The sequence below is a fragment of the Pholcus phalangioides genome, unplaced genomic scaffold (assembly GCF_987345545.1).
Source record: "Pholcus phalangioides strain wild (caught in Gottingen) unplaced genomic scaffold, Ppha-v1.0 ptg000005l_1, whole genome shotgun sequence".
Lineage (NCBI taxonomy): Eukaryota > Metazoa > Arthropoda > Arachnida > Araneae > Pholcidae > Pholcus > Pholcus phalangioides.
This window is the reverse complement of record NW_028301598.1, coordinates 4,217,537-4,234,659: the sequence shown is the minus strand read 5'-3', so window position 1 is coordinate 4,234,659 and position 17,123 is coordinate 4,217,537. Positions and strand designations below refer to the sequence as shown.

At 35.6% G+C, this 17,123-nt stretch overlaps 1 protein-coding gene across 2 annotated transcripts in view; it reads right to left on the bottom strand.

Annotated features, from left to right (window-relative positions):
- The window catches only part of LOC149085755 (beta-hexosaminidase subunit alpha-like), a 40,117-nt gene that overhangs the window by 11,908 nt on the left and 11,086 nt on the right, over nt 1-17,123 (bottom strand). For both annotated transcript variants that reach the window (XM_089232153.1, XM_089232152.1), the window contains exons 4-10: nt 16,736-16,860; nt 10,426-10,536; nt 8,799-8,900; nt 7,239-7,344; nt 4,980-5,187; nt 3,628-3,714; nt 1,613-1,685 (exon numbers count right to left, since the gene is read on the bottom strand). In XM_089232153.1, the coding sequence (XP_089088279.1) occupies nt 1,613-1,685; nt 3,628-3,714; nt 4,980-5,187; nt 7,239-7,344; nt 8,799-8,900; nt 10,426-10,536; nt 16,736-16,860 (812 nt within the window). The remainder of the gene's footprint in view (nt 1-1,612; nt 1,686-3,627; nt 3,715-4,979; nt 5,188-7,238; nt 7,345-8,798; nt 8,901-10,425; nt 10,537-16,735; nt 16,861-17,123) is intronic.

The window sequence follows — 17,123 nt, the reverse complement described above, 5'->3', positions numbered from 1 at the left end:
ACGAAAATCACAAAAATCCCTAATTGTCCCTAAAAATTCCCTACTTCATTAAAAAAAATCCCCGCTTATGAAAACGATCCCTAAGGAATTTCTTGTAGGGCATGAAGCCTCTTTTTTTTCCCTTTCGAAGTGACGTCACACGTCGTAAATGGGGAAATTCCCTTTTTAAGGAAGTTTTACAAACCCTCTGATGGTAACAAGAAAGTTGTTTGTCTTATCGTGCAGGGAAATGGCTTAGCAGCCAATAGTCCTGGATAATAATTCAAGATTATGGTGATGCACATGTGGTCAAAATTTCTTTTGTTGAAGTTACGTACGTGCGATATAACAAAGCATGAATAATGATAAGCAAAAACATATTTAATCAATTTTAAAGATACTTATTCCGATGAATTTCCTTTCATCAAACGTTCCAGAAGAGGGCCGACTTTTCCTTTTTGTACAAGTTGTGTTACGGACATAAACATCGGTCATGGAAAGACTGCCATCATCAGTCGTGAAGTGAAAAAAAAACATCAAGCAAGTGTCACAAAAAGTCAGTGTTCTTCAAAAATTGACTGTGTTTTCCTTCATCTTCCGATGATTTTGGGGGTCATTCGCGCAGAATGTTTGTTCACAGCGTTTCTGATTGAACACAATATTTATTTTTACATCATTGAAGTTTTGGCCTCCAATTTCACTTGTTTTTTGCGTAGGAATTTTATTCCCAAGGGTTTAACTTCCATGTGTGTAAAATCCCTATTTTAATTTGACTTCAGTTTTTGAGTAGGGATTTTATTCCCTACGCTTTAACTTTTGTGTTTGGAAAATCCCTATTTTATTTGGAAAAATCCCTATTGTATTTATTAGGGAGTGGTTTTAGCATAAAATAAGGGTTTGCGCGAAAATCTCCCGAATTTTCATTTTCAAAAGTTGGCAGCTATGTTATGTTGGAAACGCTGCCAGCAATACAGCTAGGATTTCTCAAAAGCTATCACAACACTTGACAAATACCAGGTTACCATGGCAACTAAAAAAATTGGTATCAGTGCCTGAAATTTTCCTTGTGGGAAATTAGAGTCTCAGAACATTGAAGGACCAGACACAACTCACTTCACATCTCTTAGATGAGATATCAAAGTGTTTTCAGAGAATGGGTGCATCTAGAAGATCAAAGAGCTGCCAAAAAAAAAAAACTCAACATCAAAGGAATCTCTCCCATAAGCCCTGGGAATAAACCCAGCCATTCCAAAACCCATTGGTCACATTCTAGTCAAAGCGTTTGAGGACAACTATTTTTCTAAATTTGTGTTACCATTTTAACCAGCATGGGAAGAATTTGCCAACTCTACCAAAAATTTAAAAAAAACTAGTTATCATTTAGAATAATTTTTCTTTAAAAAATTATGCTTGGCTTTTGAAAAATCTGGCAGACACCTAAATTTGTTTTTTTTAATTACCACTTCCTATATCGTATGCTCAGGAGATGTTTCACCCCCCCCCCAACCTTTTTTAGTGATTGTTTCTGAGTTTCGGTTCAGTTTTTCAAATCAGACATTAAAGTAGAAGATAAAAAAAAGAAAGATGCACATCACAACAGAAGTTTATTGATCGTAATTCCACTGGAACTTACTTTAACACCATTATCGAAAACTTCTTGCCAAACAATATAGCTCTTGTTGAATGATTTCACTATGTCAAGTAATCTATGAATCAGAATCATTAGAATTAACCAATGACATTTATATCATACATACAAATATATAAACACATGTTAACTTGACAAACTCAATAAATTCAGATCAAATGAAAAGGTAGATATGAATTTACTGAATGGTATTTCAATACGTACAGTGCATTAGCTCCCAGCGATGGTAGTAAAATATAGTAAAATACAGAACATCTGAAATTTTCACTATAAACGCTGCCATAAGTCAGCAAAATCACCATTACTAGAAAATTATCAAATAGCTTGTAATTAAGAATTATACTGGAAATTGCAGTGAATTGAAATGTAGTTCACGGAAAAAAATAACAATTTTGGTAAAGATTACAAATTCAAATATTGTTCATCGAAAACAAAATGGGACAAGTGTATAAAAAAGGCGAAGCGACCAAAAATACAGGAATATCACATAAAATATGGGACATATGGAAAATAGACATACAGTATTGTATTTTATTTCTGCATTTGAAAATACTGTCTTTTATGGACATAAGGTCACTTCACTTATGGTGTAAGTTGGTAGTCCGTCAAATTTTCTCAGACATTTTACTGGTCCTTCAGTTCAAAAGGGTTGAGAAACGCTGATCTACAACTTATGCAGATGAAGTAGGATATCATAACGAGATCTACAGTTTAAAGCAAATTAACCATAATGTTTCCTCTAATTCTGCACTCATGACTGAAAATGTTTATGCACACACACAGATTTTCTACTGGACAAAATACAGGGTGTTTCAAAAAGAATCATCCAATTAAAAAAAATAATAACTAATCAGCTTTTAATCCATTTTAATCGAATAATGTATAGATAGAAAGAGGGAAATCTTGAGTTTCGTGCAGTTGCCGACAGGTAGCGCAACGCTCTTTCTTCGACTGCCACTTCAGTATTTGTCAAGATTGGCTTTTCCCACAGTTAGAAACTGATTCGGATGACTTCATTTTCCAGCAGGACGGGGTACCACAACACTGGAGCTTGGACGTTCGAGAATTTTTTAACAATCACATTCTTAAACAATGGGACCCGACGATTCAATTAAACATCACTGGCTTCCGAGATCGCCGGGCCTCACAGTGGTGATTTCTTATTGTGGAGGTTTATAAAAAACTAATAAAAGACTTATAAAAGACTGTGCCTCCCCTTCCAGCTACATTAGCCAAACTGAAAATAAGCATAACAGCTTGCAAACGCAGTGGATGCAAACATGCTCACAAAAGTTTGGGACAAATTTGACTACTGTGTAGACATATCCGTGCATCCCAAGGTGGACATATTAAGCACCTTTAATTTGGTTTGTAAGAAAACTTTATGATTAGCCATGTAATATAAAATTAATCTTAAGTATCTATGCTCAATATTTTTCGTAATATACACATTTCAAATCAGGTGACTCTTTTTGAAACCCTCTGTAAATTCATTATATTGTTCATAGTAGCATTCTGTTTCGTCATTCCTTGCAGATGTCAAAATTTTGCATGCAGAATAACATCAAGTCTGCACACATAAAACAAAACTTAGAGGGCATGTCACACTTAATTTCAATGCTCTCACACCATTCATAGGATTTCAACCCAGACTTGTCAAATCCGTGGTTGGCTACACTAATCATTCGGTAGCCAGACTGGCTACCTTACTATAAGGAGTCTGGCTACCTTTGAAAACCAAACACACCCCGCTTCCCATCTCATTGAGATATTGCTTCGATATCTCAATGAGATGGGAAACGGGGTGTGTTTGGTTTTCAAAGGTATCCAGACTCCTTTTTTGTTTGAAATTTATGACAATAAGTAATCATGGAATGTGCGTCAGTCACAATAATAAATATCTAAGTAATACAAACTTGATATGAGAAAAATTATTGTCAACAAAATTATGTGTATAAGCCATCTTTCAATAAAACTCAATAATACATGCATGTTCCTACCTTTGCATGTAATATTGTTCGAGAAGTGAATAGTCAGAGCCAAATTTATGCGCCTTCATGAAACTTGTTACAAACGGGTTGCTTTGCCTGCATGGGAAAGGATATAGACTCAACATGAAACAATAACTGGCAGTATAATTATTTAGCTCACAGTATTAAACAAGATCGCAAGAAAATAATGGGAAAAATTTTTTCATAATAATCCTCAAATCTCATTAAAGTTATGCTCTTTCATTTTGCTCTTTTTTGAATCAGTTATCACTTTTTATGATATTTTTATTATTTTTGAATTGATATCAGGATTATTAGTTCATGAATTTTGTCACTCCAAACCTTATACAAGGTGTCCTGTAAGTCCTAATGCAGCTTTTATCTCATCCACCATTCGTTATAAAGGTATGGTTCAAAGTCAAAATGTGTTCATTAAAAATACAGTGCGTCACAAAATAAAAAATCTAATTTTTTTATGGACAGCCTGTCCTAAATACCCAATTCGAAAGTTGTTGCTCATCTCTCCAGAGACCCACAAAAAAAATTCCAATGCAATATTTTCCTAAATATATGGATTCAAAAATTGGAGGAAAGTTGAGAAAGAAAAGCATAAATGAGGGAAAGAAACATTGCCCTTGCTTTGTGATGCTCTTTATCACCTTTTCTCCGATGTTTGAATTTGAATATCTCAGTAAATATTGCACTTAAAAACGTGGAATTTTTTCGTTTTAGGAGAGATAAGGCAAAAACTTCCAAATTGAGTTTTCTTTAGTACAGGATATTCATACAAAAATTTAATATTTTATTTTGTTACACACTGTATTTTCACTCTTAAAACTAATACAGGATAACTTCTGAACATATTTTGAAAAAGGTTGAATTAGGACTTACAGGACACCCTGTATAATTCACATTCACATCTCCCCTACTCGATGATACTGTAATTGCAAGTTATTCAGATCAGTAATAACTATTTAATTTTAATGAATTTATTCATTTATAAAATTATGGCACAATTTTACTTGATGGTTTTGTCTTTTTTTCTGAAGTTGTGGTGGCCATGGTCATAAAGGGTAAGACATATTCTAAATCAAAGAGAAAACTCTAGCTAATGGGCTTTTTCCATAGAGGAATATGAATGAAGTGCATGTCTGGTTCAGTAGTAGTAGTGGTAGCTAATGGGCTTTTTCCGTAGAGGAATATGAATGAAATGCATGTCTGGTTCAGCAGTAGTAGTGGTAGCTAATAGGCTCTACAGTATCGGGAATGTGTTCTTCACACATATTGTATTACAGTATTGATTGATTGGTATAAAAATGAATTTTTCAACTGCTAGATACTCAATTAACATAAAAACTTACCAGCATTCGAAACTGACCTCATCACCACCCAGATGTAAGTAGTCATCGGGAAAAACTTTAGATATCTCACCAAATAAGTCATGAATAAAACCAAAATTTCCTTCGTTGGTAGGATCAATGGGACCAAAACTTCCAGGAGTAGGAGCTTTGCCATTGTAACACTGGGTCAAGAGGCCATCTTGACTTTTGCCCCAAGACAGACTATGACCTTAAATGATACAAAATACATGCATCGAACAACTGATGATGATTTAGTACTCACCTATAGCATTGATATATGCCTAAACTTTTTTGATGAAAACTTTTTCGCCTTAATAAGGTGGGTTCACACTGCTCATTCTCTGGCTTGTATTTATGTGACTTCACAATTAATGTGGATAAAATGGGAAAATGGCAAGTCACAAGAAAAGCGCTGTGCACCAGATGAGTCAGTAACTCATACGGCTCTGCCTGCTGTCAGTACAGTGATTCCATGACACATTGTTTTGAGCTGGATCGCCCATGTGACATCATATTTATAGGAAAATTGCTGGGCTTCAAGTTTCCCACTGTATAACCACAAACTGGGAAACAAGTAATGCATCTGATGGCTTAACCTTTTAAGTATACCGTCATTACCCTTCACTATTATTATTTGAACATACATTGTAAATACAGTAAAAAAAAACTTCTCTTTCTCAAAAACTCTATTTCTCGGAAAAACCCTGTCTCAAAAAAGGGAAAAAATCTTGAAAATTTACTGGACTGAATCGATGTATTTTCACCTCTGTCTTGAAACAATTTTCAAAAAACTCTATTTCTATTTGCATTGTGAACCTCTCAAGGTACAGCATAAAATAATTTCGTTTGGAATGTGGGCCATGAGCCTGGTGTCCAGACCACCAGTAGTATTAAAACCAGGGTAGTATCATTGGATTTGTGCTAACGAGATCTACTCGCAGACATAAAAAAAGAGTGATACATTCTAAACACTTCCTGAGATATGAGCTTTTAAAGGATTTCATTACGCAACTGTTTTGCGAATGCACTCGGTATTATCACATAATTTGATAGATGCATTCATGTCAAACAAAAAAATATGTACACATTCCTTTTCTTTTGTGTAAACCTGGATTTTTTTGGAGGCGAAAGAAATAGATAAAAAAGGAGTATTTGTATATATTATAGCCCATTGTGTTGAGGAATCTTGTCAATCATAGGCTGTGGATACTAGGATTGATGGGAATGGGGGGGGGGGTGAATGCCATGTGGGCAGGCTGTTGAACATGACAAACGTCAGCCAACAGACAAGTAAAAATTGCTGCAAGAGAGGTGGATTAAGAACCAGTCATCTTGGTGATTAAGGATCATATCTGATAGTTCACTGAGATTTCAACGATTCTCAGGACAATGTTGGAGATCAAAGATTAGGACAGTTTTTCTCAAAGTGTGTGTCACAGCTCCTAGGGGTATTGCCAACCTGCATCGCGGTGGAGATAGAGATATTAATTTGTGTGCCTATGTATATGCTTGAAGTGGTTCTTTTATAAGGAAAAATATCTACTAAACCATTCTGGGAAGCCACAGATGACCATGAATCAGACAAGGGAGCCGTGGATGACAAAGATTTGAGAAACAAAACACTGAAATCTCGAAATTTCATTTCCGATTTTGTGGAAATGGACAGTTCACTACAAACTTGCAGCACCTGGACTGATACCAAAATAATTCCTGGCCAACTCATGCGGCAAAAATACAGCAGAAAAGGATTCAGAGGAACTAGAAAAAGTAATAGTGAAAAATGCAGATAGGGCCTGAAATATTTGCAGCTCTTGCTAGTATAAACAACACTGGTTCAAATAGCAAAAAATATGCATTAATCTAAGCTTACAGATTATTTTAATAAAAGATGAATTCAAAAGAAAAAAAAAATTGAACATATTTTAGTGAATTTGCATATAGCATAATTGAACATCGATTGGGTAACTTAACTGATAATTTCATTAGTACGTACCTCGTAAAATTTGGTACAATATATATATATAAAAATAGTTACAGTTTTAATTTTTATCAACCAAAATTTTTGCCATTATTGGCACACATTTCTCCTTTCTTAGGCAAAAACTCTATTTCTCGAAAAAAACTCTGCATTTTTTTCTTGGTCCCATCAGTTTTGAGATAGAGACGTTTGACTATATTAACAAATAACCATAGAATATCATAAACAAAGGATTTTAAGGCAGATTACATTTTTAATCTTAAAAAAAATTTGATATATACCTGGTGAGTCAAATTCGGGAAGTACTCTGATTCCTCTCAGACGAGCATATTCAATCACATTGGCAATATCATTCTGTGTGTACACGTGATTTTGATCGAAAGCTCCCTAACAGAAGAAAAATACATTAGTATACAAACGACTGACAGTTAGAGTCATTCATTCAATAAATTTCCATAACTTCTTAATTTAAAAAGTGATCAGATATTTATCACACCAATGTGCATCAAAGGGTGAATTAGACTGGAACCTCTAGTTTGAAACCCAATTTTTAATGGCTATGCTTCCAAACATCTCACCAAGATTTCATCCCAAATGCGACTTGACAGCAGAGTGGTTAGCAATTTAACTTCCAGTTTGACAGTTATGGTTTCGCATTCAAAAATTCACTCATAATACAACAGGCAAAACCACCTGCTAATTTGTTTGCTTCTGAATTTTGACGACAGATGGCAGAACTTCTTAAACACACATAACAGGCATTTCTCAGAAACAAACTTCAAATTAAGGACACAGCACATTCAGTCATGCACCAATTCATCAGAAATTTCTCAGAGGAATGTTTATGATAAGGCGGCTCAACCTTTAAGAGAGTGCAGGCAACTTCATAGGTTTGAAAATGTCTAGTGGGCCACTTAAGTGATCTGGACTAGCGCCGTAGATCCCTTACGTGATGTCTAAATGTACAGTGGGTAACATGTAAATGATGTGGAACTGTACTGAGGGCCACTTAAACTGTGCCCCAGGTCACATAAGTGATCTGTAAATACTGTTTGTAGCAAGTCTCTTAAGTAATTTGCGACACATCATTTACAGATCACACGTCTTGAAATATGAATGTGCCCAGAGTCACTCAAGTGATATGTAAATATGTCATCAGTTGCTTGAGTGATCTGTAACTGTGCTGCGGATAACCTGAGTGATATGGAACTGCACTACAAGAAGTTCAAATGCTCTGTAACTGTATCGCTGGTTCCTCAAGTGATCTGGGAATGTATTGCGGGCCTCTTAAGTGATGTGAAGCCGCACTGTGGATCGCTTACATGATCTATAAATGTACAGTGGAACACTTAAGTGCTCCATAATTATTGTGTGGGTCACTCGAGTGATCTGTAAATGCTGCAGGTACATAAACTTATATGGATCTGTGAATAAGTTGCTAGTTTCTTGAGTGATCCGGAAATGTACCGCATTAAATTGATGAAACTGCACAGTGGAACACTTAAGTCATCTATACATATGCCGCTCAGTTCATTTTACGGAATCAGATTTGAGGTGGTGGCTCACATCAGATTAATCTGAGGGCACATTTAACCTATGGGCATAGGTTGAGCATGTATGATTTATGAGGTGCATGTGGGGGTTTAGTAAAAGTAGTTTTGCTTTTTGAATCCTTAGAGGCGTCAAAAACACAGTCATTCTGAATCTATTTCAAACTGTAGGTCTTCGTTCAAATTTGCTATCATGCACATTAAATGGAAATAGTGAAAGGAAAATGATAGATTCAGGCAAAGGTTGAAATAAATCTTATGAGAAAATATATAATTGAGAAATTAAGTTACTTTTCTGCTCAGATCTGGAAACTTCACACTTTCATATGGGAAGGATTGGTCATCGACAATATGCCAATGAAAGACATTCATCTTGGAATAAGTCATGGCATCCTGGAAAAAAAATTGAATCATTGAATTCATATACAGTTGAATCCCATTACCACAAACTCCAAGAGACAGGAGAAATCACTGTGTTGTAATGAAATTTTGTTATGAAGGAATTCCCAGTTTTTGCATTGTTCCTATATAAACTTATGTGGGGGATGTGAAAAGTGTTTTTTAAAACGAGATTTTTGCTATAACAGTATTTGTTAAAATAGGATTCAACTGTAAAACAAAGAAAACTTTGTTATTGTCTACCAACTTCAAAATAAGTATAAGCTGAAACAAGCCTGTGACACACTCTGTTTCACATACTTTTCATTGTATTGCAACAAGAGAAAAAATAACAAATAATCTTTCAGACTATAAGCATTTTTTAAAAGAAACTCTAATTTGCTTTGGTTTGATTTTCAGAATAATGTATATGCCACTTAATGGGATCACATCTGGACTCTGTGTTTCTGATAACAGTGACTGATTGATAATCAAGTAAATGCACTGGTAATGGGCCACTTGAGAACATTTAATTCATTATATTTAAAATGTATAAAGTAACTTAAAAAAAAGTAATACCCATTTGATAATTATTTTTTAACATTATCTGAACTCATCCAATATTGTTATTAAAAAAGTTTTTGAAGACTCAGTTCAAAATTTTACAAAAAAACAAAAATGTACACTTAGTCCAGTAGTGGGCTGCACAAAAATTGAATGAAAAGGACAAAAATTTATAAATTACTTTCATTATTATTAATATAACTGTGAAAAAAAAACACAAAGAAAAGGAAAAAAAAAAGTTTAATAGGAATGTTGGTAATAACACTTTCTGTTAATACAAGATATACAGAAAACTGGCTAATTTTGTAGAGATACTGATTTTTGGAAAAATTTCATCTCTGCTCCTACCAGGACTCGACCCCAGGTCCCTAAAATGCTGGTTGAGTGCTCTACCAACTACAACTAAGCTATAGTGACAGATAGAATATCTAACCAATGGAGTGCATATATATGCTGAATGGTACCGTGCATGTTCGGTGACAGCAATCAGCTATGGCTCGTAAAATTTATGAGCCATAGCTGATTCAGCATATTGGATTCCAATAAATGGTGTTACAATGGTTTACTTACATTATTTAGTCATGTATAGATATTAAAATATGGATTATGTATCATTTCTGGAAATTTCAGAGAATATCATATAATCTTGCATATCATAGAGGAATTGCCATAGCTTGTAATGACTAATCCTAATAAAACTAGTTTCTCTATTGTTAAGCCTAGATTAGCAAAACAAATTATATAAAAATTTTGATGTAAAAATGTTTATTTTCATATATATAAATTTTTTTAGCTTTAAAATATTTACGAAACAGTGAATTACATACATGAAATATTTGGCTAAAATGATTTCTCATGAGTATAATTTCATGATCGGCACTTCAATAAAATACTGTATATACACTGGATTATACTCATGCATAACATTCACAAAAATAACATTCAATGAATGAAAAATAAATGTTTTCATAATTACCAAGTTTTGAAGTATAACAGGAATGGGAATGAAATGCCGCGAAGTGTCAAGAAGAATCCCTCTGAATGAAAATCTCGGGAAATCCAATATGCTTGTTGTGTTCACGACAAACTGAAATAAAAATTTGATAATCATTAGAGACATATGAAGTTTTTTATGATTTCATGTTATCACAGAAATTCCCAAATTTATTATAAAACTATCACACAACTAAACACGTTTCTGATTTGAATTATACTAGCAGATACTCCAAATACAGTGGACCCTGTTCAAAACAGAGAATCAAGAGAAGGAAGACTGACAAAAGAAAACATCAAACAAATTCTGTTTCATAAAGATGCACATCAAAGCATAAATCATCTATGGGACTATCTTTAGATTCCATTCAAGACGGGTTTTTGTCTCGTACAGAGTCCATCTTAGGCTGGTCATCTAATGAAAGTGACAACACGTGGCAAGCAATGTGAGCAACAACAAACAACATTGAGTCATATGACTAGGGAAGTCTGATGTCATCCTATGAAAGCAACCCTTACATGCCACTCACTTCTAAACAGTTCATAATAACCTTCAAAAAATATAGAGAAACTAACATTTTTGAGAAACGAATCCAGAGAACCTGTATACAGGGTGTCCTGTAAGTGCCATTACGACTTTCATTTCATCAACCATCCGTCGTAGAGGTATGATTTTAATTTAAAAAATACTCAAAATGTGTTCAAAAATTATCCTGTACCAGTTTTGGGAGTCAAAATATAGTGTATCACAAAATAAAAATCTAAATTTTTGACGGCCACCCTGTGCTCTAACTTCCAATTAGAAAGTTGTCCTATCTCTCCTGATGCCAACAAAAAAAAGTTCATGTTTTGAAGTGCAATATCCACACAGATGTTCGAATTCAAAAATGGAGGAAATTTGGGAAAGAACAGCGTTAAATGCAGTTAAAATGGTTTTTCACATTTAACACTGTTCTTTTCCAAATTTCTGCCGTTTTAGCACCGGGGACAGTAGAAAAATTTTAATTTTTTATTTTGTGACACACTTTTATTTTCACTTTCAAAATTGATACAGGGTAATTTTTGAATGCCTGTTCAGCTTTTTTTTAAATTCGAATCATACATCTTTGACAGAGAGTTGATGAGATAAAGGACATATTCTCTAGCACTTACAAGAAACCCTGTAAGTCCATACTCAATGAGACATCTGACACAAACTCGAAGAAGGCATTCGTGTTGTGAATAAATATATTTAATTGATTACTACTTATCACCACAACCCATGAAAGGCAATTATCAAATTTTAGCTTTTATGTTCACGCATGGAAAGGGGGAGATAGACCAAAAGGGTAAAAAAACAGAGCCAGATGCATGAAAAAAGTAAACAACTGTACTGCGCCCTAGCAGAAAGACAGGACACATAAAACCCAATTTTAATTGGATTTGTCGGTTGTCTGCTGCTGTCACCGAAAGTCACTTGCTCTGTAATGTTAGACTCTGGATGGGTGGAGAGGAACCACCCCATTTGAAACAAATGCTCTAAAGTAAATTTTTGAGATTGAGTAATTCTCACCTAAACATCACAAGTCATGTATATATATATATTGTTTATAATTTTTGTTAAGTGCATTTTTAATTGGGTTGCTGTTTTTTTTTTAAATATATGACATCCATATTTTTATGGGCATCTTTTTATCAGCCACCTCGTTGGGCATTTTGCCTGTTGTGGCATTGTATTTGTATTTGTACAAGTATAAGTCGATCCAGTGCAATAGGTAAAAATTGTTCTTGAGACACCCAACTGACTGTTTGTGGTGATATATCATAGCCACTACAGTCACATTGTGATTCCGCAGTGATGAAAAAAAATTCTGAATATATGCAACTTAATTATGCAATCAACAGTGATTGGTTGCCTTTTCAGCATAAAAAGCAGCGAAACCCTTGTCTCTTCGCACTTGCATTCAGCCATACAACTCATTAGTTAACCCCACATGAGGAGTTAGGATGTCATAGTTTTGGAATACTTCGTCATTCTTCCATGTTTTTGAACTTCTAAGGCCACCCCCGCTTCTTCATTATATAAGACCTACCACGGTAAAAGAGCAAACGAGTCTACTTCAAATATCCAACTACGATGAACTGACTCCTAGTGATGGGAGATATGAACCAAAAACTTGATGTCAATTTTGTCAAAATTTGTAAAATTTCTATATCTAATAGTTAAATATTATGCAAATTAAAAATAACTATTCAGAGTTCAATCTTGACTTTAATTGTGTTGGATTTCTTTGTGGTACTCATTCTGGTTGGGTGACAACTCAAGATCGTTTCTAGTGTACTTCCACTAGATGTTCTTCCACTTTCCATGCAATGGGATCAGTATTGAGAATACAAACAACTGTGCACGACTTGTTTATCACTTCAAGCAGCTTCCAGTGGGTGACCAGCCTTAGGCAGGTTTCTCTGCATATGCTTATAACAAGAATGTAAATTAAAAGAATTTGAAATTTGAAAGGATTTAATGTGTTGTGATTTGAGAAATCAAGTTCAAATGATGATGCTGACTGTGTCTGTAGCAATCATATCTAAGTACTAGGAAGAAAAGACAATGTAATCAACACTTTGAACTTTTTTATATGCCTTTTATCTTTATTGAAAGTTTTCAGTGAATATCAAAAATTTTCAAGACTATTTTGTTACTGAAAGTGATAAATATTGACCCCCTTCCTACTAGCACCAACATTCAATCGAACAATAGAAAATCCAGCATAGAATAAGAATAGCTATAATCTATAAACATACCTTCTGATTAGCTCTTCCTTATCATGTATAAAATGACCACGGTCCATGGTATGACAAAAATAAAAATTTATCACATCACAGAGGAATAACACACTTCATAACAGACATACAAAAAAATGAAAATTTTGTCTGCTGACAGGCAGTGTGCACTGACAATCTGTGAAATACATTGAAGACCTATTACATAAGATTCTAATGAATCTCCTCTAATTTGAAATGTCTATTATACACTGCTCAAAACAATTAGGGGAGCAAGCAAAAAAGTGAAGAAAACCGTGCGAGACAGTCACATATTGGCATACAATGGATAGTACACGCGTATCAATGCGCAATACAGAAAAAAGACGTAAAAAAATTTGGAATTAAGCTTTAATTCTTTGAAAATATGGAAAAAACATGAAAAGATGATTTAGGGCAACAATTTGGTTGCATGTAAACGATAAAAAAAAGTACTGTTTAGACATGATGCATGAGTTTTAATAGGGCGTGTGGTCTCCTTGAACATCTAAGACTGCTGCACACCTGTTTGCCATGGATGCGATGAGGTTATCGATCAGACTTTGGGGAATACTGTTCCACTCCTCAAGAAGTGCAATCTGCAAGTCTCGGACAGTAACAGGCGGCCTTGGTCGCGCAGCAATGCGTCGTCCGAGCATGTCCCAAACATGCTCGATGATTGGATTCAGGTCAGGAGAGCACGCTGGCCATTCCATACGCTGTATTGTTTCAGCTTCAAGCATGTTCTCCACCAGACGAGCTCTATGCGGTCGGGCATTATCATCCTGGAAAACAAGGGAATCTCCAATGGCTCCAGCGTAAGGGATGACATGAGGTCGCAGTATCTCGTCTGCATACCGTCGGGCCGTCAAAGTGCCATTCCGAATGATATGCAGGTCCGTACGTCCGCCTATGCTGATTCCACCCCATACTATCCAACCAGCTCGTCTGTATTGTGACCTTTCACAAACGAATGCAGGGTTATTTCGAGTGCCCCTGTCCCTCCATACCAGAACACGTCGGGTGTCACACTCCAGACTGAATCTGGACTCGTCCGTAAACAGCACTTGGCTCCAATCATGTTGCTCCCAATCTTGATGTTCAGCAGTCCATCTTCTTCGGGCCGCACGGTGGCGTGGGGTCAATGGAATGCAGACCATTGGCCTACGTGCATAGAGCCCTCCCTCATGAAGCCGATTACGTACTGTTTGGCTGGACACTCTTTGTCCTGTTGCCAAGAGCAACCGTCTTTGCAGCTGCATAGCATTCTCTGTTCTGTTTCGACGGGCTGTTAACCGTACATACCGATCATCAGTTGCTGTTGTGGCGCGTGGCTGATCTTGCCCTGGTCGACGCCTAACAGTTCTTGTTTCTTGGAATCGATTCCACAGCCTTGCAACAACACTTCTGGCGACTCCAACAGCATCCGCGACACTACGTTGTGTTTGCCCGGATTCCAGTCTGCCTATAACACGCCATGCCATGGATTCCGGTAAATCACGGTGTTGAGACATCCTCAAGTCACCTTGTCTCAAAAAAAAAAATACTGCGCAATCGAATTTCACAGTTACGGCAGTAAAACAGACGTTTCTGCAACATCCCGATTTCTGCCCTTATCTCCTTTTTCTGGTTTTTGACGTCATGAACTTTGATTTGCATATGAAGTTTTCTTCTTCCGTTTCCTGCTAGGCTTTAAATTATGGATGATTCATTTTATGTTACTTATCGGTATACATCTTTGCGTAATTTTGTTAAAACCATGTGCTCCCCTAATTGTTTTGAGCAGTGTAAAAGGTTACACTGCACATGTTTCTAAATCGGCATTGAGCAAAATACTTGCATAATTATAGCAAATTAGTCAAATCCTAATTTAAAGAATCAGATTAGACTGACATTTTTATTTGAGGAAAATCACAAAAAACAGAGCCAATATGAATAGAAATATACCCACAGGGACTTCAAAATATATAGCCCATTTTTAAATTAAGGTTTGACTGTCTGTCAGGAGCATTTCGATGACTTCAAAACAGAGCAACACAGTAAGGGCCGTCATTTCAACTTTTTCCGGGGGGGGGGGGGGAAGGGGGGCAAAGCACATTACTCAATGTATGTACAGTCAAACCTTGTTAATGACTCACTCTTGGGAGAGCAAAAATATGACTTAGTAAGCGGAGTGACTCATTAAACGGAGTAAGCCATAGCTGTGCCGATTCCTGCCTGAAGACAATTGGGACTTCCAAAAAGTGACCCGGTAAGCAGAGTGACTTGTTAACCGGTGACACACTAACAAGGTTTGACTGTATATATATATATTTGTGGGTGTATAAATAAATATATATATATAAATATATATATATAAATATATATATATACCATTTTTAGTGTATTTTCAAAAGCCGGGGGAGGGGGGCAATGGCCCCTTTGTCCCCCCCTAAATGACAGGCCTGAACACAGTGTTAAGTATGGTGTTGCAATCTTGCCAACTGGACTAATCAGCAATGGGGGGGGGGGAGGATAGTCCGCAAAAGGATGAAAGTATATTTTTCTTGATTTCTCTGATTTAAGGTGCCAGTATTTCTGACATGTTCCTTGAACTGCCTATTGGACTGCTAATATCCAAGAAGCTGCCGATGCAGCATGTAGTGAGATCATAGTTTGGAAAATGACACAATTTTGTCATCCCTCAAAAATGTAAACATCCCTCAGTTTATGGATACCCAGTGAATCTCTGACTGAAAATTTCAAAAACGTTGTACAATCAATGCTTCACTTTATGAACCACACACTTTTACATCGGTTCTGGGCTACTATTTCTAGACCACTAATCTTCTGGTCTGAAATAATATACTATTACTATAAACCAGTACTTGACAAATCTCGGGGGCCATGGTGACTAAAAAATAGGAATTGGCACCAAAATTGTTTTTGTTATGTGTGATTAAATTAAAACCTCAGGGTAACACAAAATTTTCTGAATTAATTTTGGTGCCTCTTCTATGAGGGATAAAGATTACCAAAATTTTGAAAAGTCAGATGGAAAAATCGATTTTGGACTGTTTTTCTCCCTGGGAACAAATGCTTGGCTCCTAAAAAATTAGGTTGGCACCTAAATTTTTTTTTCTATTATTAATTTTTCTAGTCTGTAGGGTTTTGTGCAAGTGAGAGTCGACGGTACATTAAGGAATCATTTTTGCTCAAATTTGATCTTAAGGTGGGGGAGGGGAAAACACACACACACACTGTCTCTCTCTCACTCCCCCAATACCCCTCCTTCCGCAAACGCATGTCAAGTTTACTCAGTGGTTAATTTTACATTGTAAGCACTACATAGAATTTCTTGAATATAAACTAGTATAAAATAACAAAATACTTTGCCAATTTTCAAAAAGCACAACTGCTTTGAGAATTCCAAATCCATGAATTTTTTTTTATAATACTCTTGAATTAAAATTTATGGCACACAAATATTTATACTCCTATTTAGAAATTCACACATATATATATATACGAACCATTTCCGGAATAATTTCATATACAATTTGACTGAATGTTTCCAATCCTCTCAACGCACCCCACACTGTTGTGCTGAATAAATAAGCCTGGTTTGGCTTATCCGGGTCATTGATCTTTAGAATATCTACAGCAGAAAACAGAATGAATTGGTTGAGAATAAATCAAATTTCACATCAAAAATACACATCAAATTTTAACAAATGGGAAAAAAGATTTTATAAAAGAGAACTATAGGAATTTCAACTCACAACAGTGCAATATACCAATATAATAATATTTCAGTAGGCCACTGGAATTTTACTAACCACATAAATTCAAAACAGGATAAAATTAATTTTACTGACTGACCCCTAACTCTGAGTATCATGTTGGCAGGGATGAGCTGTG